This window comes from Pseudorca crassidens, chromosome 13 (genome assembly GCF_039906515.1).
Source record: "Pseudorca crassidens isolate mPseCra1 chromosome 13, mPseCra1.hap1, whole genome shotgun sequence".
Taxonomy (NCBI): domain Eukaryota; kingdom Metazoa; phylum Chordata; class Mammalia; order Artiodactyla; family Delphinidae; genus Pseudorca; species Pseudorca crassidens.
The window spans coordinates 47,319,679-47,333,410 of record NC_090308.1 but is presented as its reverse complement, the minus strand read 5'-3'; the positions used below and the strand labels follow the sequence as shown (position 1 = coordinate 47,333,410).

At 48.6% G+C, this 13,732-nt stretch overlaps 1 protein-coding gene across 5 annotated transcripts in view; it reads right to left on the bottom strand.

The window, feature by feature from the left end:
- The window catches only part of FYN (FYN proto-oncogene, Src family tyrosine kinase), a 209,662-nt gene continuing 195,930 nt past the window's right edge, over positions 1 to 13,732 (bottom strand). For all 5 annotated transcript variants that reach the window (XM_067702330.1, XM_067702327.1, XM_067702326.1 and 2 more), the window contains 2 exons: positions 11,380 to 11,511; positions 1 to 665 (listed from right to left, as the gene is read on the bottom strand). In XM_067702330.1, the coding sequence (XP_067558431.1) occupies positions 457 to 665; positions 11,380 to 11,511 (341 nt within the window). In that variant the 3' untranslated portion in view covers positions 1 to 456. The remainder of the gene's footprint in view (positions 666 to 11,379; positions 11,512 to 13,732) is intronic.

The following is a 13,732-nucleotide window of genomic DNA, read 5'->3' as shown; positions in this document are numbered from 1 at the left end:
TTTTTGTTAAAACATGAAAAAAAATTTTATTGTTTTAGACAAAGAGGCCACTTTTGGAAAATAATACTTTTTTTTTAGTTGAATCAGGTGAAGACAGAGTTAAAATCACATAGGATTTGCATTTTAAAAAAAGGAAAGCACTAGGATCGTTGGCACTGGAATAACTATTTACACTGAACAGAGGTTTGGCCTGTTACATAACATCGATACAACGCATTTTCCAAAGTCTGAGAAATAACAAGGTTCTGTCTCGTATGCTTCACAGAGGAGGTTCGGATTTGGGGATAAGTGTCATTAATGAGGGCCATGGAAGTTCGTCAGCTTCAGAGTCACATGCAATCTGATCCTGGACAGTTCTCACTGCTCTGCTCGGAGCAGCTGGCTACGGAATTGAAAGCTAATGGGGAGGGGGCGGGGAAGCCTCTTGGACCAGGCCTCTCTCTGCAGACCCAGGTCTTACAGGTTTTCACCAGGCTGATACTGGGGCTCTGTGGCGGTGAAGTAGTCTTCCAGGAAGCCCTGCAAGTACTCGAAAGTGGGCCGCTCTTCGGGGTCCTTTTTCCAGCAGTGGATCATGAGCTCATGGAGGGAGATGGGGCAGTCCTGCGGACACGGCATCCTGTAGCCGCGCTCCACTTGCTCCAGCACCTCCCGGTTGTTCATGCCTGCAAAGACAAGGGCCATGAGAGCGGGCGCGCCGGGCTGCCCGGCCACGGCCACCGCCCCCTGCACCTCCTCTTTCTTCTACGTGGAGCCTGCGGGTGGTTAAAACATGTTGAGGGCTGTCTTAAGTTAGACCCTGTCTTTAATGGGCTATCACACCACTCAGAAATAAAAAAAGGACCCCACTACTGACACACGCAAAGCCCCAGAGGATGAATCTCAAAAGCATTATAAGTGAAAGAAGCCAGACACAAAAGGCAACATACTGTGTGATTTCATTTATATGAAATTCTAGAAAAGGTAAAACTACAGTGATAGAAAGCAGGTCAGTGGTTGCCAGGGGGGCGGGGGAGGGGAATCCTGCAGAGGGGCCGCAGGGAACACCAAGGAGTGATGGAAACATTCTGTATCAGCAAACCATCCCCCTAAAGGCCAGATGGTAAAGATTTTAGGTGCTGCGGGTTGCATACGGTCTCTGTCGCATATTCTTCATCTTATTTATTTTTCTACAACTCTAAAAAGGTACAAAACAAAAACAGGGTGGGAGCCGGATTTGGCCCACGGGCTGTAGTCTGCCAACACATGTGCTATATCCTGTATGTGGAGGTGTGACTATTTATGTTTGACAAAACTCACTGAATTCTTAAAATTGTTGAATTCTATTGTATGTAAATTACACTTCCACTAATCTGAGAAAAATATGAATGAAGCAGATAAGAACAAATCCACGGAATGAAAAATAAACCGTCCTTTGTTCACAGGACCCGTGAGCTCCATTGATGAACTTCATAAATTGGCCGTCCTCGTGCCTGGGCAAGCTCTTGGTGCCCCGCTGTCTGAGATCTGACATCACGCCACCACGCTGGGCACCATCCAGCCCAGCGACCCCTAGGTGCCCTGAGGTTTGATGACTGCGATGGGGAGACAGGGCGTCTGTGTTTACTGATGACCTTGGACAGGCCATCTATCATTGGAGACCTTTGCGACCCGCCGGGGGAGCTGCCTGATAGTGAAACATCAGGATGCCTGGAGCTAACAGGAGACATTCTGGGAGATTGCTAACCCTCAGGAGAATGCAACCTCCCTGCACGTTGGCCTTCTTGACAGAACAGGAAATACCACACTTGGGGTGAGCCGAATGCCCTGACCCCTTTCCCAATCACTGCCAGGCTCTCTCCTCTGGTTTTCCTTCCCTTTTCTGCCATATCATGTTCTGCCATTGCCTGCCAAGCCCTTGTATGTTTTGGCTGCTCCTTGGCCCTGAGCCTATAATCCTCTCCAACTTCTGACCCAGTTAATTTACAAAAGCAAGAGCCCGAGTTCCAGCCATTCAGAAACCCAGATTTCTTCCCCCAGCTCTCAGGGATGTCATCAGCAGGACACAGCGCATACACGTAGCAGCTCCCTTTAATGCTGGAGGAGGTGGCAACCTGCTGGCTAGAACCCTGTAAGCCTGGCCAGAGCAGCTGGGCCCAGGTCACAGTCCTGTCCCCCTGAGTGGGGGACACTCAGACTTCGGGATCTGTTGTCAGTTCTCTTTGTTGTTGCTTTTGGAGCTGGGTTGATCCCGGCTCCCGTGGCCGTCCAGCACAGCCCTGTCAGTCACATGCTTATCCAAACCCTTTCAGGATGCTTTCTCATTCTCTGCCACTGTAATTCCTTGAGGGGGTAAAATCCGTGTGTTACTCCTGCTGTGTTGAAGTAGGCCTGCGATTTAATTATTCTAATATAACCTTGGTCACATTTCGGGGGTGACCCTTATTTTAGCGAGAGAGGCTCGGTGAGTGAATCTGGCTCCCCTGCCTCTGCACCATGCCTGTCTTTACAGGGGCCCACTTCAGTTGGACGTTCAGTCAGCTCTGAGGCTTATTACCTTACATCCTCCTCCCACTACTGAAAACTCATTTTGACAACTCGGGATGGAACGGGGGAGCTGGAAGCAAGGGGAGACACTGGAGTGTCCTGCAGAGCTCTGGACAAACCAGGGCACGGGACAGGGACCAGCATGTCCTTATCCACGATCCCCAAATCCAACAAGCTCTGCCAAGCAAAAGTTCTGGAAACTCACTTGGCAGCAAAATTGATCCAAACTCACCTCATTCGGCCGTAAAGCCTGACCTGGTGTGAGGCTATCGACTGTTTCTCTTCATTCATACATATCGCTATAGAAGTAAGAATGTGTTTGAACACAGAGTGCAGCCCCAGACTCTCCTAGGGTGTTATATAAATTATGGTCTAGGCACTGTATGGACTTTCTAAAAAAAAACAAAAACAAACGAGTCAGACTGAGGCACATCCAGTCCCAAGGGTTTTGGCTGGGACGCTCCGGCATCAGGAGTGGCAGTAGCCACGACATTCCAGCCACCCCGAAAGGGTCAGGAAGAGAGCATAAGCACGTATCGGGCCTTCTCCAAAGCGCCTGCTTTGTATTTCAGTACAGACCTTGGTTTCATAATACCAGTTATCTCAGAAGCCACAGGTGGAAGGTCTAAAACCTCGGAAGGTGTGACAGGCCCTTCTGGAGGTGGTACAACCCACCCCCAAATGCCTTCTAATGCTTTACTCTGGCACTGAGACCACCCAAAACCACACCACGGAGTATCACTAATCATTCTCCTATTGCTCCGCGGCCCTATGTCAGTAAATGTTGCATGTCCTTGAAAAACAAACTACTCAAATGCAAGGATTGCATGTATGTTTTAGAAACTCTTGATTGTCTCCACCAATGGAAAGTTTAATTGGCCGCTTGGGTCAAGCCTGATTTTCTAGTGCTCTGCCTGAGCCTGGGACACAGCGGATGCGGCAGCTTGACCCTCAGCACGTAGCGTCTCCCGAGGCAGCCTGCTTCCCAGGCAGCTGTGACCAGGGACGGAGCTGGACCTCGGACCACGTGGGACAGGGCACCAGCAGCCTCGCCGCCAGCTCCTGGGCACACTCTCCACCTCCGTTCTGCCTGCACCCTCTACTCACTTCTCCTCTTTCCCCTCTCATGCCTCTACCCAGGCTCCCCAGGCATGGGGAGCACACAAAACTGATTCCACACACCAGGCCAAAGAGAAACATACCAACGTCAGCTTTGCTGGAAAAGTGGGATATAAGACAACGCACTTGGCTGCCAATGACAATGTGAATGGGGCTGGCTCTTTTCCAACCAGCCATAAGCCAGAAGTGGACCTGACACCTTCACGATGGGCCTCGGCGGCAGTAACCGCGCCACCAAGAGATGCCCACTCGGCAAGGCTTGGGTCAGTTCTTATTTCACAAACAACACCCTGAATAAGTGGGTTGTGTTCCTATTTTTTTAAAAATAGTACTCTTGGCTCTAAGAACTTTGAAAAATCATATTTAAGAATTTCTTTTTAGCAAAAATGGATTTTCCTCTTTATACTATTTCATGTTTCCTTTTTAGATGGCTTCATATTTTTGTGACAAAGAAAACTGTTATCTCCCCTCTTTTTAGCCACTTTTCCCAAGACATTGGTTTTATCCAACACCTGGGAGGTGAGGGCCAGGGACTGGGAAGGGGACACACACAAGACTGAGTGCCAGGGTGGTCAGCAGAGTCCCGAGGGACACGAGAACACTGGAAGAGATGAATCTTCGTATCTTGCTTCCAATTGAGGAAGCAGACAGGGGGGTGGGCGGGGACGGGGGCAGTGGTGGAGGAGGGTGCCTGGGAATGTTCTGCCCTTTTCTTCCTTCTTCAGTGGGGAGAAGGCCAGGAGAGAAACAGAAAAGATAGAAACTTTAAAATATGGTGTATGTTTTAGGGAAACTTTGTCACCAACAGTTCTCAGTGGAAGCTGCAGTAGAGACTGTTTTTCAATAGGAGGGTGGTCTCTACCAGCCGGTGGTGTCTCACTGTGGGAAGTGTCATGGCCATAAAGCCCCCCAGGGTGTGTTGCCTGGTCCCCAACCTCTGCGTCAGAGAAGGGGCGCAGGGCTTGGCGGCCAGCGAGCAGACGTGCTCTCTGTTTTCACTCCAGCCTGCCCTCCTTTGCTCCCACCTCAGCAGTTCCTTACCTTCCTGCTCTCCCTGGCGTCAGTCAGGAAAATGGGCCATTTCCACTGGTCACTCTCACAGGGCACAACCCAGTGGGCCTCAGTTCACAGAAAATCCGTGTAGCCTGCCGTGCTGGGGTTTGCTTTTCAAATTGCTCTTCTCTGCATCTTCCATGAGGGCCTCCTGCCACCCTGCACTTCAGGCTCTCGAACGTGGCCACTAGTAGCATCCTTTCCAGTTGGTCTGCCCCAAATCCTGCAGCTGAGATTCTCTGGCCGAGTGGACTGCATTCGCTTCCTGCCATTATGACCATATTAACCTTCCAATTCATGCTGCTGGCTTCCTCGAGGTTCCCGAACTCTCACTTTGCAACCCTGACTACGTATGGTTGCCGACAATGTCTTCTTTCACGTGTGTGTGTTTTCCTTCCCGCTCTCCTTTTTTTCCCCTTCCTCCTTTTCTTTTACACTTTCCTATTCCTCTTCCTTGAGCTAGATATTAACTCGGTGGAGTCTCCTCGCTTTTCTTTTGGGATCTTTAGGGAAGAAAACGGTTCATTTTCATTGTCAGAGCCACTTCACTACTTCGACTCTGTGTCTCTCAGCAGGTGACTCGACTTCCCCTGGCCTCAGTTTCTCCACTTGTCAAGAGAATACCTCCACATTCACTGTGCTTTTAGCTCTTTGAAAAAAAAATGTCTTCTATGAACGGAAGGTGTTGGGCTTTACAGCTCTCCGTTTGTGTAGCTTCCTAATATGGATCTCCGAGGGGCCATCTCTATACGATAGGGGATCTTCACTGTTACCCGTTCAGGTTTGCATCCTGGGTTGGACTAGGGGTTGCGAGAACCTGGATTTTTGTGCCATGTTTATAATTAAGCACTTTGACAATGGGAATGATGCTCAGGTTCCCAGATATCCAGCTTACTTGAGCAAACCGAGCTTTCCGTTGAAACGAAGTTAGACCCTACTGTGCATAAGGGTTTCCGACCGAGGCTCCCCCTGGCTTCTCTACATAAACCCTGGAAAAAGCCCTTCTGTGTACTTGTCTGCTGAGCATTTCTGGGAGTGCCGGGAGGGCAGAAGGAAGGAGGGCGCAGGTAATGGCTTGCTCAGCCCGAGAGCGTGTTATCAGATCACCGTGTGCTCTAGTTATCTTACCAGGCTACAATTGGGACGCTTCAAGTTAGGTTCTGGTTATGAGATCAAAGTACAGATTTTGGGCAGATAGATGTTGCTCCACGAGTATAGTTGAAAATAAAGGAGTGACCTTGAGAAGGCACAAGGATGACTAGTTTTGTTTCTCTTTCCACATCTTAACCAGATTAGCTCAGGACAGCTGTTTTTATTAAGCCCACTCTGTTAATAAATACAGAGATGACGGCTACTCAGGTGCCATAACACACAAAGTTGTTTAAAGTTGATAATACAGTATCACGAACAGCTCCTTTGTCCCAGAAACGTGAAAAAGGGACAGTAAGGGTAAGGGTGCCCACCGGGAAGGCCGCGGAAACGCACAGATAGGGAAGAACTGCCCTCTCCTCCCGCCCTCTCTCCTTCACCTGCCACACCGGCCAAGAGAAACTTTGTGGGGGGAGGTGACAACACGACTCCTGGGCATTCCAGGAAGGATTCCCTCTGGAGGGAACACCAGGAGCTGAAAGAAAAAGCCTGCAGACTGTGGATGGGGGCAGGGAGGACAAAGCACCCCTGGCTGAGATTCCAAGGTTCATCCCACCTCCCATTCTCCTGGCGGCAGAGCCCTAACTTCTTCCCACCCCAAGAGAAACCTGCTCCTGTCATCACGCTGGGCCCAGTGGGGATAAGGGTGCAGGCGACAGTGATGGGCTGCTGAACACAGAGGAATTTAAGTCTACAGTTCAGGCTCTGTCTGAGGCATCTGAGTGGGGCAGAGGGAGGACAAAGGTGGAGACTTCTAATTCTTTAAGGAAAATGCTATACATTCACTAGTTATCTTCCTCTTCAAGTCATTATCAAGTGACTAGACGCATTCACGGAAGTCAGGCAGCTGTCAGTTGCTAAAGGAGCTGAAAGTGCTTCAAATGGATGAATAAATGTGATACACTTAAGAGAATGTTCCTGCTTTGTCAGATCCTGCCAAATTCCCAAAGCAGGTGTTCAGCTGAGAGCCGGGGCACTGAATGGCCGGGACATTCTGCCTAGAACGGTGCTGGGACATGGTGTCTGAACTGATCACGGGGTCAATTTCTCAGAACAACGTTGAGGACAGAGGCTACTTTGTGGCTGGGAAAAAACATGCTATATTTATTTGTGGAGATGACGAAATAGAGCTGAAAGGCTTTGCAGGCTATGGGCAAAGTCTTGTTTTAAAAGCCTCATAGGCATAATCTTTTCTCCCCCTGCCTATAGCCATCCATGCATCCATGCATTCACTTAGACGTCCTGAGAGTACTAAGGGGCAGACACTGTGCTGGGCATGGGGAACACATAAAAGGAGCCCCCTTCTCAGAGTTCAGAGCTACTGGGAAATAGAGACACAAAGACAAGGCTTTCAGCAGAGATGTACCCAGTGGCATGGAAGCAAGCAGAAGGTGCAACCCAGGAAGAGACATGAAGGAGGCTACACAAAGGAGGGGGTGGGCGTTTGGGCCGGGCTTTGAAGGATTCGGAGGCAGGGAGTGGAGCTGAGAAGAGAGACTTGCGTGTTTGAGAGAGGTCTCTTGGTGCGAAGTGTCGGCACGCGGCGAGCAAGAAATCACATCTGGTCGTGTCGCCCGCTCAAAACCCATCAGTCACTCATCTCACTAACAGTAGAAGCAAAAGTCCTTACCGTGACCCAGGAAGACCCTACCGATCTGCCTGGGGCCTCTTGGCCCTCTGGCTCCCTCTGCCCCAGACGCACGGGCCTCGCGGCGGTTCTTCAGGGCCTCTGTGCTCCGGTTGCCTCTGAAGGGAGGCTCCTCCCCCAGGTATGGACCCTGAGCCTCGCTTCCTCAGATGTCATCTTCCTGGGGAGGTCCTCCCTTGCTACCCTCTATCCCCGTCCCCGTTTTATTCTTCTCCTTACCCATTACCACCAGCCAGTGCTGAATACATTTTGCTTATTTGTGTTATTGTCTGTCTCCTCTAAGGCATGAAAAGTTCAGGAGGACAGTTTTTGTCTTTTGGTCCACAGCTACACTCCTGGGGCCTAAACAGCACCTGGCATATAGTAGGTATTCAATAAATACTTGCGGAATGACTGAAGGGAAGAGGTATGAAGGACAATGCAAACAAAGGCTTCTGGAGTTTATCTGGAAGGCAAGGGGGAGCCATGGACTTGTTAACTAGTAGAGTAGGATAAGCGGGTCTGTGTTTTTCCAGGATAACTCTGGTGGTGACAGTGATAAAATGGTGGGGGAGGGGAAGGGGGGAGAGACCGGAAGCGGGAAATTCTATGAAAGGGGGTCACTGCACCAGAGGATGACAGCCCACCATGGGGCAGTGGGGAAGTCACTTTCCCTTCCCCCTTGACCCCCATCCTCACCACCAGCCGAAGTAACTTTCCTGTGTGTGAAGGTGACAGAAAGCCACTCTCAGGTATGAAAGAGTTCAGAAAAGTGTATCTCCACCTACTGCTCTTGAAACAAGAATTACTTGAAAATACACTCTAGCCACCTGAGAAATAACTGCATTGAGAAGTCAGGATGGAAATCACGGTGGAAAGGGACTAGGGGTCTGTCCTGGGTGCTGTCCACAGGCACGAGGACTCAGGGCAGCGGAGAAGCAGCCCCTCGGCACATACTGCCCACGCGGTCGCACCAACAGACGGCGAGGACGCGGACAGGAAAGGCCTTCCTTCCATGGCAACAATGGGTGAAGCTGAATGACTGTTCCTCAGCGGTTGCTCTTCTTCATTAAGGTAATCATCCTATAATTGGAATCCCTCTCTGTAAAAGGGATCCCTCAAGAAGAGTGTACTGTGAGATTCAGAAGGCCAATTAAATATGATTACAGCTGTGTTAAAGAACGAAAACAAGCAGCGTCCACAGCGAGGGGCAGGTCAGGGAACAACTTTCCGTGGCTCCCATCATGCCCTCGCTGCCACGGCCCCCTGGCCACCACTGCAGACCGGCCAGGCCTCCCTGTGGCAGCACGAGGCCCCTCATGGCGGGCTCTGGCCAGGCTTTCCAGCTGCTGGTCCGGGTACCCCTGCCTCACGGCCTTCCCCGCAGACTAAGCCTGAGGCTCCTTGAGCGGGCCCCCTTCCGCATGCCCGTCCTTGTCTGGGACCCTCTTCCTCAACTTGAGGGGGAAACCCCACGTGCCTTCTTCTCTGTGAAGCTTCCCAGTCGTGGCCCCTTCTCTCTGCCGCCCTCGCAGAATCAGGGTGGCTATCAAAGCCCCCGGCACGTCAGCAGTTGCTCAGAGTATGTAACTCCGCGCAGTAAAGCGGACTTGGTTCCCCTGTCCAACTCCTTTGCCATCCTCACGGGATTCTGAGTGAAAGGCTCTTCTCAGGACCTGCTGTATGCAGATACCTGAATCAGGGGCCCCTCCCCCATTATCAGAATTAAGATTGGGGGCCCACGGTGGGTGAGTTCAAGTACTCCATCCCTCGAAGATGATTTCCTCTAATGACAGAGAAGTAAGAAGAAAGGCTGATTTCTTCCTGGATTTGATGCACACTTTATCCATCTGGCTTGCAAGCTCTATGAGTGCAGGGACTGGATTCATTCCTTTGCTCACTGTTCTAGCTCCAGCCACTAAAACAGCGTCTTGCTTGAGGACCGTTCTCATCAACGCTTGCTGAGAGTGTGAATGCCTTGTTTATATTTATTTCCCAGGTTGAGCAAAATGCCAGGCGTGGTCACACCTACTGACGCTACACCGAATGAATGGAAATCCCAGCCTAAGTTGTAAAGTGAGGCCGCTTTCTTTATGCCCAAACCAAACGTGACAAAAGACTCTCCCTCAGAAACACACACCTGCCTTCCTTCTCCGAGGCTGCCGCCCCCCTCTCCCCTTTGTCTTGGTTTCTGCGTGTGACCCTGAGAAACAAAAAGCAGCTTTGTCTTCCTGGAAGGAAAGGCTTCACAGAAACGCAGAACGTTAACCTTCCCCCACAGCTGCATTTAACACATCGGGTGGCTGGAAACTTGGGGGACTCAGGAAGAGATTCATTCAAAATTCAGACAATAAAAAAAGAGGTGCCTTCACATCTTCAAAATCCCGAGACCTGCACATTCTCCCCCTTGAGGAGCAATTCAACAATGCCCGTGCTGTGCTCCAGGCCCCTCCGGGGCGGCCCTTTCTGCCCTGCTAGCTGGCTATTCCCAGAGCAGCTGCCCACTTGGTGCGTGCCGGGGGCAGCAGTCGCCACAGCATCAATAAAACTGCCTTCCGCCCGCATCTCTAACCGCCCAGTGCTGGTGCTTCAGAGACAGGGAATTTGTCAATTTTGCCTCTGTGCCACCCTGGCTCTCCTAGGAGTCCTGAGGCTACGACCAACCCAGAAAGAGATCTTCTTTACTTCTCTGCATTCTCCCAAGATGACCAGAAACAATCATAAAAAGGGAACAAAGGGATTACAAATTAATCGGCCCTCGCCGGCTCCTCTGACTGCAAAGATACGATTACAAACTGAGGATTTGCAAGAGCCCTCAATTCCTCATTAATCTCCACTATCGTTTCTGTCGCTGCTTTTTTATTTTTAAAAGCTCCTTTCTTAGGCAGGGAATGATGGGGAGCTAGGTTCTTTCTGCACTCAACAGTAACTGAAAAATATGTCCTTAACATTTCAGAAAGCAGATCGTCCCTGCGCTATAACCACTAAAGCGTGGAGGTAAAATGGCACGATTATCCTTTATGTCACCATCTGTCTAAATTAATGAATTCAAGCGAGAATAACCTAAAACCCGTGGTTTCTTTGGAGAGCATGACTCTGATAATCCAGAAAAATTCCAGGGCTTAAGAGTCTCCAATGTCTTTACACTATACTTGCTTTTGTAGAGCATATTTTAACTGTTCAGAAACGTGCAGTGAGGGAGTTCCCTGGTGGCCTAATGGTTAGGATTCTGGGCTTTCAGTACAGTGGCCCGGGTTCAATTCCTGGTCTGGGAATTGAGATCCTGCAAGGCGCATGGCATGGCCAACCCCCCCCCGCCCCCCGCCAAAAAAACCCCAACCAAACAAAAAACCCCACAAAAAACAAAACCAAGACACGTGCAGTGAGTGGCTTCTAAGTTGTGTTTCCCATGTGCCTCTGTTGTCTCTGGCCATCTGGAGCGGGGCCTGCAGAGGGGGCAGGTCCTGACATCTTCCTGCCAGGTTCACTCCATGGGTCAGTGCTACAGAGTAATCAGAAAGCCGTGAGGGCTTTTCTCCTCTTTCCCAGAAGTGTCCGCAAACTCCATTTGGGCAGAGGTTCTGCCAGTGACACTTCTGCCCTGGGAGCCAGGGACCCACACTCTTACTGAGAGGGGAGAGAACCCATGAACTGGGGCGGGCTGAAGCATTCACCAGCTACTAATTGCATTAATCCTGGCACACGGCTCACGGTGGCTGCCTGTCTACCTACCACGGGGGCTCCCACTTCTGCTTTTCTCTGGCTAAATACCTGTCCATGTGCTTCAAACTCATGCTTGGCAGAAAGCTGAGGATGGGGTTTAGAAGGCAAACAGGTTGAAGGTTCCCCAAATGGTGCTGGGAGAGCATCCACCCAGGCGCATTTCTGCTGTGCCCTGCCCTTACCTGGGTACGGAACTCTTCCTTTGGTGACCAGCTCTGTAAGTAAGATTCCAAAAGACCACACGTCAGACTTGATTGTGAACCTCCCGTACAGGGCTGCTTCGGGGGCTGTCCACTTAATGGGGAACTTTGCACCTGCAGGAAGAACACCCGGTTACTTGTCAGGCAGAGAGCATGGCGCTGGGCGTGGGGCTGGGAAGGAAGAGCAAGTGGAAGTGCTTTCCTGGGATCAGGTTCAGAGAGGAGGATGGGAAGGAGGGGAGACAGGACACAGACTAGGACTGAGCAGCTGTGGGGTCTGCTTCTGGCTCTGCAGCCTTAAACAAGTCCCATCAAAGGGCTGGGCTTCAAGGCCGCTTAAAGTTCTGGCCTTTAGAACTCGAATCTACAAACCTATTGTAAGACATAGGTTTGGTCTGGAGGTAGGGCTAACTTGTGATTTAGGAAACTATATATTTTTTCTTTTGCTTTCAGATAAAGTTATATTTTAATAAATACACATAGAATTAAATCACACTGCTACTCTCAAGAATCCTTTAGTATGTAAGACCATAGTCTGCTCTTACTGAGGCACATAAAAACCAGATCAAGCCACCACGCTTCTCCCAGGGTGGAGACAATTTGCTGCCGCCCAGGTGTCATGCTGAGATGGGCTGTATTTCCCCAACGCCTCCTACATCTACAGCAGAGAAATGACTTTGCCTCTGTCTACTTCCCCTGTACACTCTCTTTCTTCCTTCCACCCTTTCCCCTGATAGTGGCCACCTTTAATTCTGGGATAGCTTTTTCTTCTGCACTGTATGATCCCTTGCTTACCTCCCTACCTTTCTCCCACCAGCCAGACAGGGTACTATCTAATGTTTGTTTTTAAACAGTGGTTTTATCTCAATGACTGTCTTATGAGTCTGATTTCTCAAGACGAAGAAGCAAATGTTGTGCCAAAGTGAGTAGAATCTTTTCTTTCAAATGTCTCCGATTAAAAGAATCCTTTCTCTAATCAAAAAGGAAGGGTGGGGTCCACCCTGCTTCTTCTGAAGCGAGATGTATATACGGGGAATTAAAATTGATTCAGCAGCCTGCACTCTCACACGTTAGGCTCAACGATGATAAAGCAGTTTCAGATATTTCATTGAACAAACTAAACAGGCAATTTTTATTAGTGATGTAAACAAAATTATATGTTTAAAGCATGTTAGTTTTACTTAGGAACTCCTAAAAAAAAACATACAAAGGCTGACAAAATGAGAAATTTTCACAGTCTCTTCTATGAAAAGCCATTATGTGTAAAACTGGCAAATGATTAAAATCTTTGAATTAGCAGTGTTTTAATAACCAGAGGTTAGGATAAATTACAGCAATTAGATTTTTGTTTTAAATACAGTACATGATAACATCTTCAGCAAATCTACCCTGGCATTTTCTGGCAATATAATTTTCCTCTCCATCTCTTCTATGCCCGTGAAATGAAATTAAAAAAAAAATCCTACTATTTTATTCCATTGCATCTCACATTAACACTGGAACAGAGAAGTTATTCTATAGTTTTTCTTCCTTTTATGCATCGAGTTATTTTTAATTAGCTACGTTTCTCAAGCGTAATTACTTATATCTTTGCTTAAGTGTTGCAAGGTCTGGTATTCTCTGAACAGTCATTTTGTTTTTAAAGTTTCTTTCAAAGCATTCTTCTCACACTTCCTATCCTCCAGCATTCTGTTCACGCAGCTTTGGACTCTGAGCCTCTGGGATTAATGTGATAGATTTTCTTCAGTGTCGAGAGCCAACTTTGCCCTGGACCAAACCTCAGCTGGAATTCTCTTATTTCAGAGAATTAAAGGTATATTAAATTCATTCCTATTTAAACCATCTCTTGAGCCAAATGGCCTGGAAATCTATGTCTGTCTCCGAAGCAAATAGAACATTTTTCTCCACTGTGCAGACACAAATCCTGCAAATAAAATGACAAGCAAAAAAAGCCTTTCTTCCCTTCTTGGAATCACTCCACGTTGCTCAAGATGTGAGTGTTGCTGAAAGTAAACTATTTAAAATTGGGATAAAGTCATTTTGGATTTTCTGAGAGAAGATTTCATAATTTCAGATTAAAAAAAAGCAATTATCAATATATCAGTCAGTTGTGCTAGCCTGCTTTCTTATTTTCTCACTGTATCATCTACAACAAGAACTGTAATATATAAACCGTCAAAATATAAGTTGAAACAAAGGCTGTAATGGATCTCTGATAGGAAATCATTTGTAGATATGTGCTTTGACTTGCGAGCAGGAGCGTACTTACATAAATTTATTTTGCACTAGTTTTCTTTCTAAGATAAGCAATGTATTTACACCTAATACATTTTGG